Source organism: Muscardinus avellanarius (genome assembly GCF_963383645.1).
Source record: "Muscardinus avellanarius genome assembly, chromosome: 9".
NCBI lineage: Eukaryota > Metazoa > Chordata > Mammalia > Rodentia > Gliridae > Muscardinus > Muscardinus avellanarius.
This window is the reverse complement of record NC_137795.1, coordinates 99703037-99725640: the sequence shown is the minus strand read 5'-3', so window position 1 is coordinate 99725640 and position 22604 is coordinate 99703037. Positions and strand designations below refer to the sequence as shown.

General features: G+C 50.2%; 1 protein-coding gene across 1 annotated transcript in view; it reads left to right on the top strand.

Moving 5' to 3' along the window:
* Positions 1-22604, top strand: part of DENND2A (DENN domain containing 2A) — a gene marked incomplete at both ends in the record, with an annotated part of 65685 nt that overhangs the window by 19233 nt on the left and 23848 nt on the right. Inside the window, 7 exon segments of the mRNA XM_080701246.1 lie at positions 303-424; positions 8005-8205; positions 11117-11210; positions 12771-12821; positions 14162-14349; positions 17786-17895; positions 18537-18606. Of these exon segments, the coding sequence (XP_080557372.1) occupies positions 303-424; positions 8005-8205; positions 11117-11210; positions 12771-12821; positions 14162-14349; positions 17786-17895; positions 18537-18606 (836 nt within the window).

The window sequence follows — 22604 nt, the reverse complement described above, 5'->3', positions numbered from 1 at the left end:
CCCTAAGTTATTGAGGTGCTCACTAAGTTGCTGAGGCTGGCCTTGAAACTGCAATCCTCTTGTCTCAGCCTCCCAAGTACTGGGAGTACAGGTGTGTGCCTGGCTTGGAGTTAATCTTGTATGTGTACAAGTGAGCAGACAGGGTGTTACCCCAGTGAGAATCAGGGTCCATCACCGAGCGGAAGGGGGAGAGAGCAAAGCAACAGACACCCCGCTGGACTCACGCAGGAGAGAAGAAGCTGGCCTCGGTGCTCTGTTAGGAGATTCCCAGGCTCCTGACCAGCTGTCGCCTTTGACCGCAGATCCGCCCATGAAGGAGAACCCTTACGAGGACATCGAGCTACACGGCCGCTGCCTGGGCAAGAAGTGTGCCCTGGCCTTTCCTGGGTCTCCCACCTCTTCCATCCCCGACACTCCCACCAAGGTACGAGACCCGGGAGCGGCGGCAGGAGAGGGGCTGCAGGCACCGTGGCCGCACACTCCGGGATTCAGGCCACCTTCACGGCCAGGGACCCGGATGTGTCTGCCCACTGCCGGACTGGGCTTGTGGCTCAGAACCCTCCTCACACTCAGTAAATAGCAAAGGCTGCATTCGTGTTATTATACAGCTGCTCAGGAGCAAACTCTGAGCCGCAGGGTCAAGGGCAGGGTGTAGGGCAGGTCTTGTGTAGCGGGTACCGTTGGTGGGTTTCTAAAATGTAAGAATACACATGCGTGCGTGTAAGGTTGAGAATGTACAAGAATATCTCTGTAAGGAAACTCAACAACAGATGGAACTGTTGTTCCTTGTGGAGTTTAGTGTCCGATGACCCAGAAGGTACAAGACTGGTTTTCTTTTTACTGAATATCCCTTTTTTCCTTTTCTTTTCTTTTCTTTTTTTTTCCCCCTGGTGCTAAGGATTGAACCCAGGAGTGCTCTACGTCCAATGTACACCCTCAGCCCTTTTTTATATTTATTTATTTATTTATTTATTTATTTAGGTACTGGGGATTGAACCAGGGCATTCTACCTCCAAGCTACACTCCCAGCCATTTATGTGTTTTGTTTTTATTTATTTTTTTTTTTTTTTGGTGGTACTGGGGTTTCCTGGAAGCCCTTCTACCTCTGGGTTACACTCCTAGACCTATTTTTATACTTTTTTATTTGGAAACAGAGTCTCTTAAGCCAGCGAGGCTGGCTTCGAACCTGCGCGATCCTCCTGTCTCTGCCTTCCAAGCGCGGGGATTACAAGCGTGCCCACCACACCTGGCTATGTTTTTTATTTTGAAACAGTCTTACTCAGTTGCTGAGGCTGGCCTTGAACCTGTAATCCTCCCATCAAGTACAGGGATTACAGATGTGCAGTGCGCTACCATGCCTCGCTGTTTGTTTTTCAACCATTTAAAGATATAAAATCAGCCGGGCATGGTGGCACACGCTGTAATCCCAGCATTCAGGAGGCTGACACTGGAGGATCGTGGTTGGTGGACAGCCTTAGCTATTTAGGCCCTCTGCAACTTAGTGAGACCCTGTTTCAAAATAAAGAATAAAAAAATAGGGCAGGGGATATAGCTCGGAGATTGAATGCCCCTGGTTTCCATCCCAACACCCACAAAAAAAACCAAAAATAAAAATAAAGATATAAAATCAGCAGAGCGTGGTGGCACATACTTGTAATATCAGCATTTGGGAGGCTGAGACAGGAGGATTGCAGTTCGTGGACAGCCTCAGCTACTACTTAGTGAGGCCCTTTGCAACTCTGTGAGACTCTGTTTCAAAATAAAGAATTAAAAAAAAAAAGAGCCAGGCCTGGTGGCTCACCCTTGTAATCCCAGCATTTGGGAGGCTAAGACAGGAGGATCACGGTTCGCGGCCAGCCTCAGCTACTAAGTGAGGCCCTCTGCAATTCAGTGAGACCCTGTTTCAAAAACAAAAACAAAAACAAAAAAAAGATAAAAAAAAATAGGGCTGGGAGTGGAGCTCAGAGGCAGAATGGCTCCTACCGTGGGGCAAGATTGGTGAGTAATCCTCCTCGTTTTCAGGGAGCCAGGTAAATTGCTCAAGGGTGCTGCAGACCCCCTGTTTTGTAAAGCAGGTAAAGAAGGGCAATGGCGTTAAAGATGGGACATACTGAATCAAAACAAAGAGGTTTTTTCATTGATATCACATATGATATCGCTAGATACATGTTAAAGAAAAGAGGTATCTCAGTTTCTACTAAGCAACTTAGGCAGTTTCTCCTTTCTACTAGAATGTTCTCCTTGGTTTTTTAAAGAAGGAACCTTAAACTTAGAAGCATGGAATAAGATAGGTCAGGAAATGAAGCTATATTATACCAATCATGGGCCTGGAAGGGTCCCTGTCGATGCCTTCTCTGGGTTCAATCCCAAAATCAGTACCAAAAAAAAAAAAAAAAAATAAGGTTCTAGTACCACAAAAAGTAAATAAACCAAGTAATATAAAGGGCTGCGGATGTAGCTTGGAGGTAGAATGATCCTGAGTTCAATTTCTCATACCAAAAAACTCCCCCAAACCCAAAACAATATCCACTAGTTGAAGAAACTGAATAAGGGAAGGCCTAATCAGGCTGCACGTGTCGACTTCAATCCCACAGCAAGATGGTTTCCAGCCGTCTTCCTGTGCACGGGTTAGTCGGCTGGGACCAGGGTGGCGCCACAGGAGGAGCACCTTCTGCGCTTGGGTCGGGAAGGCAGGCCTCCTCCCGCGGGCGCCCAGAAGAGCTGGCGACGGCGCCTCTCCCGAGGCCGGCTCGCGGGCCACAGCAGTTGCTACGACGCGTGCCCACGGCAACTGCCTGGCGGCATTTTCCCTGTGTGGAACAGAGGGTCGGCGTGGGTAACCCACAGCAACCGCTGATGAGCAGCTTCTCCTTTCCTTTCCTTTTTTTTTGTGTGTTTTCCTGGGCATCCGGATGTCCCCGTTGAGGAAATCCTTGTCCCATAGTGGGTAAGCCTCAGTTGGAAGAAGAAAAAGCTGTCACATGGGTTGTGTTCTCTCTGTCCCGGGGGCTCCTCCTTCCCCACTCTCAGTACAGCGGCGAATGGCTGCCCAGGCAGCTCTGCTCCAGAGCAGGCGGCACCTCCCTCTTTCCAGAAGAGCGAGGAAAACAGCCCCTTTCCTGCTCATCTGGCCAGTTAGCACCCACAGCCACATGCATCTGTGCCCAGCATGGGCCTCCGCTGGCCAGCGCACGCTGCTCCTCGCAGGCCGTGGGGCCTCTGCAAACCATCAGCTGGTACTCTGCTCTCCCACGTCAGGGCGTCCGCCCTGCGCCCCCGTTCTGAGGCACAGCTGCAGACTCCACCACTTCCTTCATGGAACGCATCAAACACGCTTTGCGCATCTGCCACATCTGGACTGCAGCTAGGATCTTAGAAGTGGCTGAAGCGGTCCGTCTGTGCTGACCTCCTCCGCTAGCCGCAGAAAGGCCCACGCCGTCTTCGAGATGTTCATTTCTTTAGCTGTAGCAGAGGGGGAGGCTCAGCCAGGCAGATTCCTCAGAAGGGAGCAGATGCCAGGGCCTGTGAACACAGGCTCCTTAGGAGGGTGACTTCTGCGGGGCATGGTGGCGCACGCTTGTAATCCCAGCACCTGGGAGGCTAAAACAGGAGGTTGGCGAGTTCGCATCAAGCCTCAGCTTCTTAGTGACACGCTCCACAACTCAGTGAGACCCTGTTTCAAAATAAAGAATAATAAAGCTGGGCGTGGTGGCACACGCTTGTAATCCCCGCGCTTGGGAGGCTGAGACAGGAGGATCGCACAGGTTCAAAGCCAGCCTCAGCTACTGAGTGAGGCTCTCAGCAACTTAGTGAGACCCTGTTTCCAAATAAAATATAAAATGGGTCTGGGAGTATAGCCCAGAGGTAGAAAGCCTCTGGGTTCCACCCCCAGTACCACCAAAAAAAAAAAAAAAAAAAAGAAAGAAAAAATAATAAATAGGGCCAGGGTGTAGCTCAGAAGTAGAATGACCTGGGTTCAATCTCCAGTAGCACACACAAAAAAAGAAGGGCGCCTTCTACCAGACACCCTTTTCTTGCTTTCTATTACCATCCTCTCCACATCTAGAACAGCGCAGAGAATGTGGCAGGAGCTGGCTTTTATAGTATAGGAAACCTGGGCAAAGATGCTCCTTTTTTTACTGTTTTTGTTCTGAGACCAGGTCTGGCTTTGCTGCCCAGGCTGGGCTTAAATTCCCGCGCTTAAACAGTTTCCCTGCCTTCGTCTCCTAAGTAGCTGGGACTTCTGCACTGCTGTGCTCGGCTAGAGGTATTCACACTCGAAACCATGCACAGATGGAAGCGTTAGGGAGCCCGCTCCTGTGCCCGGGCAGCTCCCTCTAGAAGGCCGGGGGCTTCCTCACCACTCCCCCTCACCGCCTCCTGGCCCTGGCCAAGGCCATCACACTCAGACTCCTGGAAGACTCAAGGCTTCCTCAGGGAGCCAGACCTCAGCCCAGGACAGTCCCTGCCCACCTTCCCTCTAGGACACTAGGTCTCCTGGCGCCCACTGGGCCCAGGATCTAGAAGATTAGGGAGACTTGTCTCTGCAACAGAGCTAGGTAGCGGCACAGTAGGAATGGGTGTCAAGCACGATGACTATGCTCTATCTAATGCTGGAATCTTTGGACCACAGTCCAGAACCAAAAACTCACCCTTAGGGTCCTGTAGTGACCGATTACGGCTTGGTGCATCACTGCTGGTTGCCCGATTTGGGGGAATTAAGTCTTACTAGGAACCAGCCATGCTTATCCCTTTATGTATTGACTCTGGCTCTGTGGCAGGACAGTGGCCCCGCTGAGAGTTGGAACAGAAAGGGCGTGGCCAGTTTGAGAGAGAACATTTAAGAAAAAGTTTTTAATAAGTTTGCTATATAACATTACAGTGTTGCCGGGCGCGGTGGCGCATGCTTGTAATCCCTGCGCTTGGGAGGCTGAGACGGGAGGATCGCACGGGTTCGAAGCCAGCCTCAGCTACTGAGTGAGGCTCTCGGCAACTTAGTGAGACCCTGTTTCCAAATAAAATAGAAAATAGGTCTGGGAGTATAGCTCGGAGGTAGAAAGCCTCTGGGTTCTACCCCCAGTACCACCAAAAAATAAAAATAAAATAACATTACAGTGTCTCTTTGCCTTTGTATAGGCAATCACTTACATTCCTCTGCTTTTAACATCTGTTCTTGGATAAAATGCTTATGTATGTATAGGAATGTCACAGTGCAGATGCTAGCCCCGGCACAAAGTATTAAAATTATTTTGTGAAGATTTGTGGTTGTATTAAAACTATTGTGCCATTATACCTCCAAAAAAATAAAAAATAACAAAGAAAAAGAAGTCTGCTGTCCAAGTGTTTGAAGGGCTTCAGCAGACAATTAGACTTTGTGTGTGTGTGTGGTACAGGGAATGGAACCCAAGGACATTCTGCCTCTGAGCTATACCAGCTTGATTTTTTATTTTTTTGAAACAGGGTCTCACTAAGTTGCAGAGGGCCTCAATAAGCGCTGAGGCTGTCCGCGAACCGCGATCCTCCTGTCTCGGCCTCCTGAATGCTGGGGTGACAAGCCTGTGCCACCTCGCCCGGCTCACAATTAGACATCTTCATCATGGCGCCAGCTCTCCGGTCTGTTTTGTGACCCTCATGTGAGCCATGAGACTCTCCTTGGTCTGACTGGCTCTTCCTCTTTGCCAAACTTGGCCTCAGACTGTGTGGCAGATTTGATAACTCTCCCCCATAACCCGCTTTCTTCTTTCCCCACCCCAGTACTGGGAATTGAGCCTGGGGACAGCCTACATCCAAGCTATGCCCCTAATGCTTTTTATTTTATTTTGCTTTTGTTTTGATTTTCCTTTATTTTATTTTATTTATTAGTTTATTTTTACTTTTTTTTGTGTGGTACTGGGGATGGAACCCAGGGGCATTCTACCTCCAAGCCACACCCCCAGCCCTACTTTTTATTCTTTATTTTGAAACAGGGTCTCACTGACTTGCAGAGGGCCTCACTAAGTAGCTGAGGCTGTCTACGAACCGCGATCCTCCTGTCTCAGCCTCCCAAATGCTGGGATTGCAAGCGTGTGCCACCACGCCTGGCTCCAGCCTCTCTTGTGTTTTATTTTTAAGACAGGGACTCTCTAAGGTGCCCAGGCTTGTGATCCTCTTGCCCTAGCCTCCCAAGTCACTAAGATTACAAGTACGTGCTACCACAGCCAGCTCTTTTATTTTGAAACAGTGTCTTGCTAAGGGTCTCAATAAGTTGCTGAGGCTGACATCAAATCTGCAATCTCCTGTCTCAGCCTCCCAAGTACTGGGATTGCAGACATGTACAACGATGCCCAGCACCCCTAATTTTTTTAACACTTCTTGTCTTTCTTTTTTTATTTTTTTATTGTGGTACTAGGAATGGAACCCAGGGGCATTCTACCTCCAAGCTACACCCCCCCAGCCCTACTTTTTATTCTTTATTTTGAGGTGTATTTATTTATTTTTGGTGGTACTGGGGGTGGAACCCAGAGGCTTTCTACCTCCAGGCTATACTCCCAGACCTATTTTATATTTTATTTGGAAACAGGGTCTCACTAAGTTGCTGAGAGCCTCACTAAGTAGCTGAGGCTGTTCACGAACCAAGATCCTCCTGTCTCAGACTCCCAAATGCTGGGATCACAAGCGCACGTGACACACCTGGCTTCTTTGTCTCCTGAAATCATTTTATTTTATTGTTTTTTTGGCACCAGGGGTTGAATCCAGAGGCCTTCTACATCTGAAGTACATCCTGCACTCTTTTTATTTTGTATTTTGAATCAGAGTCTTGCTGAATTGCTGAGACTGGCCGTGAACCTGCAATCCTCCTGTCTCAACCTCCCAAGTACTGGGATTACAGGCATATGCCACCATGCTCAACTGTCCTTTGACTTTAAAGAAACTGTTTTAGAAATAAGGTACTAAGCTGAGCATGGTGGCTCACACTTGTAATCCCAGCATTTGGGAGGCTGAGACAGGGGGATCACGGTTCATGGATAGACTCAGCTACTTAGTGAGGCCCTTTGCAACTCAGTGAGACCCTGTTTCAAAATAAAGAATAAAGCCGGGCGTGGTGGCACATGCTTATAATCCCAGCGCTTGGGAGGCTGAGACAGGAGGATCACACAGGTTCGAAGCCAGTCTCAGCTACTTAGTGAGGCTCTCAGCAACTTAGTTGAGACCCTGTTTCCAAATAAAATATAAAATAGGTCTGGTAGTATAGCCCAGAGGTAGAAAAGTCCCTGGGTTTCACTCCCAGTACCACAAAAAAATAAAGAATAAAAAATGCCGGGCGTGGTGGCGCACGCTTGTAATCCCGGCGCTTGGCAGGCAGAGACAGGAGGATTGCGCAGGTTTGAAGCCAGCAGCGCGTGCTGGCTTAGGAGACCCTGTTTCCAAATAAAAAATGTAAAAATAGGTCTGGGAGTGTAGCCCGGAGGTAGAAGGGCTTCCAGGAACCCCAGTACCACCAAAAAAAAAAAAAAAAAAAAAAAAAAGAATTAAAAAAAATAGGCTGAAGTGTAGCTTGGAGGTAGAATACCCCTGGGTTCCATCCCCAATACCAAAAAAGAAAAGTAAGGTACCGATGCTGTGGCAGTGTACCTGCATGACAGGCACACGGCCCTCAGTTCAGTCCCCAGGACAGAGAAAAAGAGAAAAACAGAGTCCCAGAGAAGCAGCATTCTGGTTTCGCAGGCACTGGGCACACCGCAGCAGGTCACAGCCAGGCTTCTGTCTTATAACTCCTGCCCACCTGGCTTGGAATGTCAGAAAGTCCAGGGGCTGGGCCAGGTGACACCCCACTTGTCTGAAAAGAGAGACTGGATTCGAGTTACATTTTCCACAACTGGATCGGTGTTGGTCGAGCGCTCATTAGCCCGGGCAGACTTCACACACCCGGAGCACACACAGCCCAGCCCGGCTGGATTCCGCCATCGGGACCTCGCAGCCCGCCCCTGCGTGTACTGATGTCCTCTTCCTTCTTTTCTCACACAGCAGGCATTGTCCAAACCTGCTTTCTTCCGGCAAAATTCCGAGAGGTGGAACTTCAAACTGCTGGACGCTAGGAAGCTGAGTCGCGATGGAACTGGCTCCCCTTCCAAAATCAGTCCCCCCTCCACCCCCAGCAGCCCCGATGACACCGTCTTTAACCTCGGAGACCCACAGAATGGCAGGAAGAGGAGAAAGATCCCCAAGGTAATGCCGGGGACAGGCCTCCCGTTCCCTTGCACTGCCCTGCTCTGCAAGGCTGCGGTGCGGCGGGGGCTGCACAGAGACCCAGTTGCTGGGCCCTGTGCTCCCTGTGGCGCCCACAGGCCAGGCACCTGGGCCTCCACCCTAGTGACGATGGTGGTCCTGCAGCCTTCCTTTTGGCCGCCCTCTCCCAGCCTGGACTACTTTCTGCTCCCAGTCTTCTCAGTGCTCACCTTCAAACAGCTGCAGCAGCCTTCGGAGTAGACCTCCAGCTGGCATCAATTGGAAAGGGCTAGGGGTGTAGCTTGGGGGCAGAACACCCCTAGGTTGTAATCCCCGTGCTTGGGAGGCTGAGACAGGAGGATCGCACAGGTTCGAAGCCAGCCTCAGCTACTTAGTGAGACTCTCAGAAACTTAGTGAGACCCTCTTTCCAAATAAACTATAAAATAGGTCTGGGAGCCAGGCATGATGGCGTACACTTGCAATCCCAGCATTCAGGAGGCTGAGACCGGAGGATCACAATTCACAGACAGCCTCAGCTATTTAGTGAGGTGCTTTGCAACTCAGTGAGACCCTGTTTCAAATTAAAGAATAAAAAATAGGACGGGGGTGTAGCTTGGAGGTCAAATATCCCTGGGTTCCATCCCGACCCTCAAAAAAAAGAAAAAAATATAGGTCTGGAAGTATAGCCCAGAGGAAGAAAGCCCCTGGGTTCCACCCCCAGCACCATTAAAAAAAAAAAAAAAATTAAAGCGTGATAAAGCTGTTTACTATAAAGAAGTATTTAGTTCTTCAAAGAAACCCTTCCTTCTTTTTTCCCTTCCTTCCTTCCTTCCTTCCTGTCCTGGGGATTGAACCCAGGAGCATTCTACCTCTGAGCTACACGTTACACTGCTAAGACGGTCCTAGAAGCTGCAAGCCTCCTGTCTCGGCCTCCCAGGTACTAGGATTACAGGCGCCCACCACACCCGGCTCCGCTGATTTTATTTAGCACCATATTCTCTGTCCATATTGTAGCCTCTATTAAAATTTCTTTCCTTTCTCTTTCCTCCACCTTCCCTTCTTTCTCCTCCTCCTTCCTTTCCTTCTCCTCCTTCTTTTCTACTGGGATTGAGCCCAGGGTCATTCTGCCTTCGAGCTATTTATTCCCCAGCCCTGTTTTATTTTTATTTTGAAACAGGGTCTTGCTAAGTTGATGAGAACCTCACTACTTGCTGCGGCTGTCCTAGAACCTGCGATCCTCCTGTCTCAGCCTCCTAAGAACTGGAATTACAAGCATGCACCACCATTCCCTGCTATTTTATTTTATTTTGTTTTATTTTATTTTTTGAAACAAGGTCTTGCTCTATTGCTGAGGGCCTGGCTAAGATGCTCAGGGTATCCTGGGCCTCTGAGCCTCCTGTCTCCGCCTCCCAGGTACTGGGATTCCAGGCGCGTGCCACCACGCCCTCTGCTCTCCTCTCTCCTCTCTTCTCAGGCTGAATGCCACTCCATTGTATACATATGCCATGTTTTGTTTCTTCATTCAGCTCTCAGTGGGCACTCAGCTTGTTTCCGCTCTTTGGCTACCATGAATAATGCCAACCACTCATTTATACAGAGTGTGCTTTCATAGCAAGTGGGGTTGGCATTAATATTAAGCCAATGGTCAGAACACATGAAAGGAAGAAAAAAGGCCAGTTGAGGGTTGGGAGAGCGGAAGGAGATGCTGGGCGCGAGCAAATGTGATCAGCCATCGCTGGGAGTTCAGTAGCTGTGGACGAGGCCTCCTTGAAGTCAGGTTGGAGGCAGTGGGCCAGGACAGCGCATGGGTGGAAGGGAAGGGCCAGGCCAGGTTGGAGGAGAGCGCCAGCCGGGCACAGTGGTCCAGTGAGTGCCCACCTATGTGCCCAGGCACCAGGCTCAGCCAAAATAGGGACAGGCGGAGAGAGAGGAGCTGCCGAGCCATTCTAGGGAGCTGGTCCCCAGCGTGGAGGTTGGCAGGGGTCAACGCTACGCTCATCCACTGCGCTCCCCTGGGAACTTTGCCCAGCCATCGCGCTTGCTCTTCCCAGGGCACCAAAGAATTCTAAGAAGTCAGTTTACTAAGGCATCTCACTTGAAATTTGCTAGTTGGGCTGAGCGTGGTAGTACGCACCTGTAATCCCAGTACTTGGGAGGCTGGGACAAGAAGATTACAGGTTCCAGGTCAACCTCAGCAGCTTAGCGAGGCCTTCAACAACTTAGCGAGACCCTGCTTCAAAATAAAAACTAAAATAGGGCTGGGGAGATGGCATGGAGGTAGAATGCCCCTGGGTTCAATCCCCAGGACCACATCTGGGCCACGTGGCCATCTCAGAGCTGTGAAATGTAACACACGCTTGAGTATCCGAGTGCACTTTTGCACTGCCCGTGTGCTACTCTAGGAACACACGGAGGAGAGGTCGGTGCAGGTGTTCCCCCATGGACAGGATGGTGTGCACCAGGCAGGTCTCCATTTCATGCAGGTCCCGACTGGGACTCGGGAGCCGCTCCTCCGCCCATTCCCGCCCCGCTCAGGGCCGCCCAGATTCTTTGGAAATGGTACCCACCAAAGAGGCCCTGCTTGGAAACTGGTCTTTTTTTTTTTTTTTTTTCCTGTCCCTTTTCTTGTTTGGGGAACAAAGTTTCTTCCCAAGCCACAGTGACACTGCAGCATCAGAGGGAGAGAGTACCATCACAGCGTGAGCCCCTGGAATTGTGTCCCTGTGTGTCTCCCTGGACACATTAGAGCCCGGCACCCACACATGGTGGTCGTCACAGTCCCCTGGGGCAGAATGAGGCTGCGGGAGACACGCGCCCCCCTCCCTGGCCCTCTCCCCTTGGTCGGCAGAGAAGAGGAAGCCAGCTGCTCTGGGGAGGGCTGCTAACCCTGGCTTCTCCTGTGTCTGGCAGCTGGTGTTGCGAATCAACGCCATTTATGAGGCCCGGCGAGGAAAGAAAAGAGTGAAGAGACTGTCGCAGTCCACGGAGAGCAGCTCGGGAAAAGGTGGGGCTCCCCCGTCGCAGCTCGGGAAAAGGTGGGGCTCCCCCGTCGCAGCTCGGGAAAAGGTGGGGCTTCCCCCTCGCCAGGGACCGGCTCTCGCTGGACGCTGCTTCTGTGCGTCTGGGTGGCTCACAGGGAGGGGGATGCTGGTGTTCTGGAAGTGTCTGCTGCTGTCCCTGGATAGTCAGAGCCCGGAGCTCAGCCTGGGGTACGTGCTGGGGAGGCTGAGATAATGGTCCTCGGGAAGGACCAGCATCTCTTGTGGTTTTTTTTTCTTGCGGTACTGGGGATGGAACCCAGGGGCATTCTACCTCCAAGCTCACCCCCAGCCCTGTTTTTTTATTCTTTATTTTGAAACAGAGTCTCACTGAATTGCAAAGGGCTTCACTAAGTAGCTGAGGTTGTCCGCGAACCACAGTCCTCCTTGTCTCAGCCTCCCAAATGCAGGGATTACAAGTGTGCGCCACCACACCTGGCTTCTTGCTGTAATATTTTATATTTATTTTTCGTTTTGAAACAGGCTTTCACCAGGTTGCTTATCTGCAGAGGCTGTCCTCAAGCCTGCCAGTCTCAGCCTCCCAAGTACTGCGATTACAGGTGTACCACCACACCTGGCTAGGAGCCATCTTATTTAAAGCCAGATTAGTTCGGAAATAGGTTAAGTTGGACAGTTTGTCTTCTACACTTAAGTAGATGACAAATCAATCCAGGTGTGATGGCTCACACCTGTATCCCAGGAGGATCGTAAGTTCAACTTAGTGAGACCCTCAACAATTTTGTGAGTTCCTGTTTCAAAATGAGAATTTTTTTAAAAAACATAGGGGTACAGCTGTGAGATAGAATGCCCCCCAAGGTTGAATCCCTATTACCACAAATAAATAAATGAATGACACATCACCTACTCTGTACTAGAAATTTGGTGTTCATTTCCTGTGTTAGAAGAACTCACATGTAGACCGGTGCGGAGGCGCTTGCTTGTAATCCTAGCATTTGGGAGGCTGAGACAGGAGGATCACAGTTCGAGGACAGCCTCAGCTACTTAGTGAGGCTCTTTGCAACTCAAAGAGACCCTATTTCAAAATAAAGAATAAAAAATAGAGCTGGGGGTATAGCTCAGAGGTAGAATATCCCTGAATTCCATGCCCAGTACCACAAAAAAACACAAAAAAAGAACTCACATATAGCTGGGTGTGGTGGTACATGCTTATATTCTTAGTACTTGTGAGGCTAAGAGGATCGCGGTTTGCGGACAGCCTCAGCTACTAAGTGAGGCCCTTTGCAACTCATTGAGACCCTGTTTCAAAATAAAGAATAAAAAAAGGGCAGAGGTGTAGCTCAGAGGTCGAATGCCTCCAGGTTCCATCCCCAGACCTGCAAAAAGAAAAAAAAAAAAAAAGAATAAAAAATCAGGCCGGGGGTGTAGCTCGGAGTAGAATGCCCCTGGGTTCCATCCCCAGTACCAAAAAAAAAAAAAAAAAGAAGAAGAAGAAGAAGAGGAGGAGGAGGAGGAGGAGGAGGAGGAAGGCCTCCCGTCTGCAGCTTCCCTCTTTGACTCTGTTCTAGTGACGGATGAGAACAGCGAGTCCGACAGTGACACGGAGGAGAAGCTGAGAGGTGAGAAGCGCCGTCCCGGGGCACCCACCCAGGGGACCTGAGAGCTGCAGAGGCGCCCCCCCCCCCAGCGTAAGGGACACCCTCACCGTGCCCAGGGACATCCTCGGCCCTGGCAAGGCCTGAGTTCCTAAAAGCAAGCGGGGCCCACAGCGTGGCAGGGGGCCAGGGACAGTGCCGCTGCCCAGCCCGACCAGGCCCTCGTGGTTCTCCTGTGTCAGATGGAGTTGTGGAAATCAGGGCTCTCTGCGGGTCTAACATTTGGCTAGTGGGTTTGGGGAGATTTCTCAGAGCCCTCAGAGAAGCTAGAGACAGCAAGGCTGAGTGAGGTGAGGACCCATCCACTCACTGGGCCCGTCTCCTCCACCTTGTCACCAGCTGCTCCCGGCCCCAGGGGCGATGCATTTCATTGCATAGGACTGGCAGTGGAAGCCGGGCGTGGTGGCGCACGCTTGTCATCCCAGCATCTGGGAGGCTGAGACAGGAGCATCGTAGTTTGGGGACAGCCTCAGCTACTTAGGCCCTTTGCAACTCAGTGAGACCTTGTTTCAAAATAAAGAATAAAGCTGGGCGTGGTGGCACACTTTTGTAATCCCAGCATTCAGGAGGCTGAGACCAGAGGATCAAGTTCATGGACAGCCTCAGCTACTTAGTGAGGCCCTCCGCAACTTAATGAGACCCTGGTTCAAAATAAAGAATAAAAAATATGGCAGGGGATGTAGTTTGGAGGTCAAATGCCCCTGGGTTCCATCCCCAGACCCGCAAAAAAATAAAAATAAAAAAAGAATAAAAAATAGGGCTGGGGTGTGGCTTGGAGGTAGAATACCCCCGGGTTCCATTCCTAGTACTGCCAAAAAAAAAAAAAAGAAGAACTGGCGTGGAGTGGAGGTGGTGGGAGTTTCCAGTTAGGTCTCTGCCAGATGGGCCGCACAGGATGTTTACAGAACTCACAGCTCTGAAAGAGTGATGGCCTGGATTTTATCACATCACACAAAACAGAAACAAGGGAGGGGGGAGGAGGAGTCAGTGCCTCCATCCCAAAGAAACAAGGGTGGGGGGGAGTCAGTGCCTCCATCCCAAAGATGCGGGGAGGAGAGGCTTCTCCAGCCTCTGCAGCCGCCAGCGGAACCCTGGCTCAGTCCTGCACTCCCAGGCTCCCGCTCTCAACCCATGGGTGTGATACCACTGCTCCTCCCGGAGGCTGGCAAGGGTCCCAAAGAGTTTTGTTAACTGTGGAAACACTCGAGATTAGAAAAGACACTAGCGCTGGGAGTTCCATAAGCCGTGGGGTCGGTGCATCCACGCTGGCAAGTGAGCCCTCTCAGGCCTGTCTCTGCCCGCAGCTCACAGCCAGCGCCTGGTCAACGTGAAGTCCCGCCTGAAGCAGGCCCCGCGGTGCCCTCCGCTGGACCGGGAGCTCCTGGAGTACCAGGGGAGGCAGCTCTTTGAGTACTTTGTGGTGGTTTCTTTGCACAAGAAGCAGGCCGGGGCTGCCTACGTGCCAGAGCTTACCCAGCAGTTCCCTCTGAAGGTACAGGGAGGCCAGGCGCCGGCCGCGGCAAGGGACGCGGATTCGGGGAGGCGGGCGAGTCTGAAGGAGCCTGGGTCCAGAGCCTGGTCTCTCAGATGAAAAATAGATAAACCGGCTACTGGATATGCCCAAGGTTCTAGGAAGGACAGATTCAAAGAATCAGCAAGGAGCAAAACTATTTTTTTGCCCCTGTGGGCCCTCTGCGGAGCACTCTGAGCCATGTGCCGTCCTCACCCGGCCATGTGCCATCCTCACCTGGCCCGCGCATCTCTTTCTAACTTGTCCTCGCTTTTTCTTGTCAGGCCACACGGCTCCCTCCGCAGCAGCACCCTGGTGTCTAGGCTGTGTGCGGTGTGCTGGGGCCTCCAAAGCGCGCCTGCAGGAGTGTTCTGTCATGCCACACAAAGGTGGACTCGGCTTCCCTGGCTATTAAAGCATTGCACCTAAAGAGAATGGCACTTAATAAAGCCTACAGCACACCAGGTGTAGTGGCGTCCGCTTGTAATCCCAGCATTTGGAAGGCGGAGACCGGAGGACCGAGGTTCACAGACAGCCTCAGCTACTTAGCGAGGCCCTCTGCAACTCAGTGAGACCCTGCTTCAAAAATAAAAAGACTAGCCAGGCGTGGTGGTGCACGCTTGTAATCCCAGCACTTGGGAGGCTAAGATGAGGATCGCGGTTTGTGGACAGCCTCAGCCACTTAGCGAGGCCCTCTGCAACTCAGTGAACCCTGTTTCAAAATGAAGAATAAAAAGTGGGGCAGGGGTGCAGCTTGGAGGTAAAATGCCTCTGGGTTCCATCCCCAGTACTGCAAAAAAATAAAATAAAATGAAATAAAAAGACTAAAAACTAGGGTGGGTGTGTAGCTTGGAGGTACAATGCCCTTCGGTTCCATCCCCAGTACCGCAAAATAATAAATAATAAATAAATAAATAAATATAAAGTCTACAGTGACATGGCCAAACCATTTAGAAATTATGCTTGGCTTTCACATTTCATATATAAATTATTCTAGTCTTTGACTTCAGTAGAGATTCTACCATATCCTAATTCACTTCAACCTGAATTTACTTATTTTATGTGTGTGTGTGTGTGTGTGTGTGTGTGTGTGGTGCTTGGGATGGAACCGAAGGGCGATTCTACTTCCAAGCTACACCCCCAGCCCTCTTTTATTTTTTTATTTAGAAGCAGGGTCTTGCTAGGTTGATGAGAATCTCAGGACTTGCTGAGGCTGGCCTCGAACCTGCCATCCTCCTGCTGCCATCCTCTTGTTCAGCCTCCCAAGTACTGGGAGTACAGGTGTGAGCCGCCATGGCCAGCCAGAATTCTCGACGACTGACATTCTAGCTAGCATAACTCCCTGAGGTCAGTCCCTTACTTGGGGGGGAACTTTCTTTTCTGGGGTCTGAGGGATTGCCAAGATGAACCAATGGGTTTGCTGACCTCAAGGAGCTTCTGCTCTGACGGAGGTCATAAGAGAAGCATTCAAAAGAAAAGGAAATAGGACGGCCTTCATGCAGACCGGTGCCTTGGCGGGAGGAGAGGCGGGAGCTGGCGCCTGGCCTGGCCCGGGCTCCTTTGCCATCCCTCCCAAGCCTAATGCGGCTCCTGCCAGGCCTGCCCTCCCTCCGCAGGCCAGCACAGCAGGCAGGACGGGCCTGGAGTTTGGGGGAGCAGTGCAGAAAGCAGAAGGAAGCCACAGACACAGCCCCACTGGCACCTACCGATCTTCCTCCAGACCCATACACTCAGGAGCGACCCTGACACCCCGCTGCCTTGGGCATGCCCAGGCGCTGCAGCGAGAGAGGCCAGATCGTCTTGCAACCCAGTTTAGAACCACGCATAGCCAGGCGCGAGGGCCTCCTGTAACCTCGCTACCGGCCAGCCTCAACTGAACGACACCCTCGGCAACTTAGTGAGGACCGTCCCAAAAAAAAGACAGCCTGGGGGTGTAGCTCAGCCACAGACTCCCCTTGGGTTCAATTCCCACACCACACATAAATAAATGAAATACAAACACATCTGGTGGTGTGGTTCATGGTAGAGTACTTGCCTAGCATGTGACCTGAATTCAATCCCTAGCACCACAAAATCCCCAAACCAGAAAAGGCTAGATTCCGGAAAGAAAATATAATTTATAAATCAGCCTGTAATTCATCTTGTTCCTTAACAAGATCATTTTTATCCAGCCTCCGGTGTATCAGATACTGTGTGTGTGTGTGTGTGTGTGTGTGTGTGTGTGTGTGTGTGTGTAACCCAGGGGCATTCTTTTTTTTTTTTAACAGGTCTGGGAATGGAACCCAGGGGAATTCAACCTCTGAGCTACACCCCCTGCCCTATTTTTTATTCTTTGTTTTGAAACAGGTTCTCACTAAGTTGCGGAGGGCCTCACTAAGTAGCTGAGGCTGTCCACGAACCACCATCCTCTGGTCTCAGCCTCCCGAATGCTGGGATTACAAGTGTGCACCACCACACCTGGCTAGGGACATTCATTCTGCCTTCGAGCTAGACCCCAGCCCTATTTTGTGTTCTTTACTTTGAAACAGGGCCTCACTGAGTTGCAAAGGGCCTCACTAAGTAGCTGAGGCTGTCCAGGAACCAAGATCCTCCTGTCTCGGCCTCACAAATGCTGGGATTTCAAGTGTGCGCCACCACGCCCAGCCGATACATTTCTGATTACTAGATTAGCATAAAGAAGGAAACGGTCCAAAGATGAGGATCATCTTCTTCCTCACTGATCCTGGTAGTGTGATGGGACTTGCTGGTGTTCTCAGGGTGCGTTTTCTTTTTCTCTTTTTTTTTTTTGGCAGTATTTGGGATGGAACCCAAGGGCATTCTACCTCCAAGTGACACCCCCAGCCCTATTATTTTATTCATTTTTGAAACATTTATTCATTTTGAAACAGGGTCTAACTGAGTTGCAAAGGGCCTCACTAAGTAGCTGTCCGTGAACCGCGATCCTCCTGTCTCAGCCTCCCAAATGCTGGGATTACAAGTGTGCGCCACCACACCCGGCTCGGGTGCGTTTTCTTATGTCTGAAATCAGAAGGGCGCACTGGAGGGTGTCCTGCTTTCTTCTAGTTCCACTCTTAGTGACTCTCTAAAACTAGCTGAGTTTCATGGTGCGATGGAAGTTTGTGGTCTGGATGGACTACAAGTGCTGGGGGTGGTGGCCTGATCAAATGAGCCTCCCATTTGGAAGGGGGCGCCATAACAGCTTTTCCTTACTGATTAGAATACCTTAACTTCCTCCTAAGACTGACTGGAACTGCCCCAGGGAAGGGCCCCACAGCCTGATACACGACCCTTCCCAAAAGGAAGTTGGGGGCACCACCACCGTGGAACGGTGGGAGACCTGCTCCTTGTTATCCTCGGCCTCGCTCTCCCATGGCAAGGTCATTCCGGAACCTTCTCCCTCCCACCTTTCTCCCCATAGCTGGAAAGGTCTTTCAAGTTCATGAGAGAGGCTGAAGACCAGCTGAAGGCTATTCCCCAGTTCTGTTTCCCCGATGCCAAGGACTGGGCGCCTGTCCAGCAGTTTACCAGGTATGTGCGGTTTCTCCCCTTCCCTCCCTCAAAGACTAAGGCGAGAATTAGAGACAGGGCCATAAGCCTCAGGAAGGAAAGTCTCAGTTTAGGAAAAGAAGGGACGATCGCCTGTCGCCCATCTCAGCTCAGAGCTCCTGAAACATCTCTTGTACCTGCCGCAGATCACGGTCAGCGTATGTGTCTGCTTAGCCGTGTCCTTGGACGCCAGCATCTCTGAGCTGATGCTTCAGCAGTTGGCAACGGAGGACATCCTAAGTGCTGGAGGGATGCAAGTCCCTCGACATTGGCTCCACAGACTTTAAGGATGATCCAAGCCTCAGGGTAGCTCTGTAGGGATGGTGCCTAGAGACAGCCACCCAGGCCAGTCCTGAGAAAGGACCTGAGCCGTCCTCCAGTTTAGGTGGTAGGGTCATGTGAGCACTGAGCTTGAAAAAGAATCCCCTGCTCTTGGGACAGGTGCCATGGAAACCCTTGTCTCCCTGGCATTCCCTCGGAGCTGGGACTCATCTCAGCAGAGATAGACTCGCAGGGCGAGGTGCGGCCTCCGACAGCCTCTCCAGTGTGTCCCCCAGCGCACTGGCCACCACCTGCCTCGGTGCGCTGAGCTCTGTAACACGCTGGCTTTTTCCCACCCGCAGTGAAACATTCTCATTCGTCTTAACTGGAGAAGACGGGAGCAGAAGGTTTGGCTACTGCCGAAGATTGCTGGTGAGTGCGTGCAGCTTTCCATTGAGCCCCAGAGTGTGGGGAGCCGGCTTGGCCCCTGGTCCCCTGTGTTCACCATTCCACCATTTGCTACGAAGGAGCAGGAGGCTTGGCAGGCTGAACCAGGTAGTTTCGAGCCCAGACAGAGATTGGTGTGGGGTGGGGGGCTCCTCTGGCTGATGGAAGTAATGTCTGTTTCCATCAGAGAGCACATGTTTCTCTTCTGTTTCCCCCCTAAATTAAAGGCCTTTCTCAGCCCGGCGTGGTGTCACATGCTTATAGTTCCAGTATTTGGGAGGCTGAGACAGGAGGATCGCCCGTTCAAAGCCAGCCTCAGCAACTTAAGGAGCCTCTCAGCAATTTACTGAGACCCTGTTTCCAAATAAGAAATAAAATCAGACTGAGGGTGTAGCTTGGAGGTAGAATGCCTCTGGATGCAAGCCCCAGGACCAAACAAACAAACAAACAAACAAAAAACCCACCTTTCCTTTCTCTCCTTAAGCCATTAAATATCCTTTCTGGGTGTGTGTATGCGTGTTGCTAGGATTGAACTCAGGATTACTTTGCCTCTGAACTACATCCCCAGCCCTATTTTATTTTTTTTATTTTGAAACAGGGTCTTACTAAGTTGTAGAGGACCTCACTAAATTGCTGAGGCTGGCTGGCTGTGAACCCGTGGTCGTCCTGCCTCAGCCTCCCAAGTATTTGGATTTATAAGCATGTGCCACCGTGCCCCGCTGGCGAATATCCTTTCTAATAAATCACACTGAACAGACTTTTTTTTTTGTTGGTACTGGGGTTGGAACCTAGAGGCTCTCTACCTCCAGGCTACATTCCCAGACCTATTTTATATTTTATTTGGAAACAGGGTCTCACTAAGTTGCTGAGAGCCTCACTAAGTAGCTGAGGCTGGCTTCGAACCTACGTGATCCTCCTGTCTCAGCCTCCCAAGCGCGGGATTACAAGCGTGCGCCACCACGCCTGGCTCTGAACAGACTTTTTGCTTAGCGAGAACATTTGGAATGGTTGCAAAGGAGAGAAGGCTCAAATCATTCAAGAGTCTCGCCTGTGAAATAATCACTTTTTTGTGTGTGTGTGGTACTGAGGATGGAACCCAGGAACATTCTACCTCTGAGCTACACCCCCAGCCCTATTTTTCAGTCCTTTTTAAGTTTGAAACAGGGTCTCACTGAGTTGCAAAGGGCCTCACTAAAAGTAGTAGTTGAGGCTGTCCATGAACCGCAGTCCTCCAGTCTCTGCCTCCCAAATGCTGGGATTACAAGTGTGCACCCGGTGAATACACCTTTGAAAGTCAAGAACTTATTCCAAGGAAATGATCACGTCAAAACATTTTAGAACTTGTGTGTGTGTGTGTGTGTGTGTGTGTGTGTGTGTGTGTCTTTGTGTGTGTGGTACTGGGGATTCAATCTAAGGGCATTCTACCTCTGAGCTAGCTATACCCCCAGCCCTTTTTAAATTTTGTATTTATTTGCTTGCTTATTTATTTACTTATTTATGTATTTATTTATTTGGAAGCAGGTCTCACTAGGTTGCCAAGTCTCAATTTTTTGCTTATGTTGGTCTCAAACTTGTGATCCTATCTCAGCCTCCCAAGTTCTGGGATTACAGGCATGTACCACCTCCAAGCCCATCTTAGAACTTGTCTTTGTGTGTGTTGTGTTAGTGGGTAATGTACTGGGGGAGCGAACCCAGGGCATCCTAGCTCTGAGCTATATCCCCAGACTTATTTTATTTATTATTTAGAAACAGGATCTCACTAAATTGTGGAGCCTGGCTGCAAATCTGCAGTACTGTCTCGGCATCCTAAATACTAGGATTATAGGCATGTGCTACCATGCCTCACTAGAGCGCGCGCGCGCGCGCGCGCGCGCGCGTGTGTGTGTGTGTGTGTGTGTGTGTGTGTGTGTGTGTTACTGAGGATGAACCCCAGGGGTATTCTACCTCCGAGCTACACTCCCAGCCCTATTTTATTCTTTTATTTACTTACTTATTTTTTGCAATACTGGGGATGGAACCCAAAGGCATTCTATCTCCAAGCTACACCCCTAGCCCTATTTTTTTTTCTTTTTGGTGGTACTGGGATATTCCTGGAAACCCTTCTACCTATGGGCTACACTCCCAAACCTTTTTTTTTTTTTTTAAATATTCTTATTTAGAAACAGGGTCTCTTAAGCCAGCAAGGCTGGCTTCAAACCTGCGCAATCTGCCTGTCTCCGCCTCCCAAACGCAGGGATTACAAGTGTGCACCACCATGCCTGGCCCCCAGCCCTATTTTTATTCCTTATTTCGAAACAGGGTCTCACTGAGTTACAAAGGGCCTCACTAAGTAGCTGAAGCTCTCTGCAAACCATGATCCTCCTGGCACCACCACGCCCGGCTTTTATTATTTATTTTATTTTATTTTTGTGTATGGTACTAGGGATAGAACCCAGGGGCATTCTACCTGTAAGCTAATCTCCCAGCCCTAATTTTAATTTTTACTTGGAAACAGGGTCTCACTAGTTTGCTAAGAGTCTTACTACTTGCTGAAGCTGTCCTCGACCTGCAGTCCTCCTGTCTCAGTTCCAAAATGCTGGGATTATAAGCATGTATCACCACACCCAGCTTATTCTTTTCTTTTCTTTTATTATTATTTTTGTGTGATACCTGGGATTGAACCTAGGGGCATTCTACCTCCAAACTACATCCCCAGCCCTATTTTTTATTCTTTATTTTAAAACAGGGTCTAAGTTGTACAGGGCCTCACTAAGTAGCCGAGGCTAGATGCAAACCTGTGATCCTACTTGATAAGTAAAATAAAAAATTATGCGAGTAAAATAAAAAATAATGTGAGTACGGCGGAGTGTGAAAAACACGAGAGAGGTCCGGTACACATGGCATGTAAAGTTTTAATGGCACGACTCTCCCGGGGATCAGGGCGAGGCACCATGGGCCCGCGCGCCTGTCCGAAGCTTGAGGACGCGGGCTCTCCTTTTCAAGACATGCATCTCACGAGATGGGGGTTTTACTCGCGGGAACGCCCAATTCTCGTGGGGGTTTCAGCCCCTCCCTTGCCCTGCAGAGGTCATGTGACACAAAGTCACACAAGTGCAGGACCCAACTTATCACTACTGTCTTAGCCTCCCAAGTCCTGGGATTACAAATGTGTGCCACTACACCTGGCTTTGTTTTGTTTTATGATTATTATTATTATTATTATTATTAGTGTGTGTGTGTGTGTGTGTGTGTGTGTGTTACTAGGAATTGAACATTGAACCCAGAGTCATTCTACCTCTGAGCTACACCCCCAGTCTTCCAGCCTTCTTTTTAATTTTTTATTTTGACACACGATCTCACTAATGTTACGGTGAAATATGTTCAGTGCATGAGGGGAGAAATAATTCCCCCAACACAACCACACAAACAGAAAAACAGAAAAATTGCGGGTTCTTGTCCTGAGCTAAGTATAAATACACATTAGCCCGGTCTCTTGCTGAAGATTTAAAGAAGTTTATTAAAAGATAGAAATACAGAAGATAGTTACAGCCCCTTGCCAAAATGGCATTGGGGGGGGGCAACTGAAGTGAATACACCCAACCCCCCCCCATGCTGAGTGTTCTTATCCTGACCAAGTCTGTGGCAGATCCTTTGATATGTAGATGTCTGCCCTATCTGTAGCCCAGTCACCTGCTGTCTCCATCCCAGCAGGATCCGCCCCTCAGAGGTGGGGGGGCTGTCTGGGGCACAGACCTCCACACCTTTGTTACCCTCCCAAGATGTGTTAGTGGTTTATCAGGGATCTGGGATTTCCTCCCATCCTTGAGGTAGTTTGTCTCTCTTTTGAAATGTAAAGAGTTCTTTTCCTGGCTCCTAGCTTTCTTTACTTCTCTTTAGAAATGTAAAAAGGCAGGGGGGGGGGTGATGGCGCTGGTTTGTAATCCCTGCGCTTAGGAGGCTGAGACAGGAGGATCACACGGGTTCGAATCAAGCCAGCCTCAGCT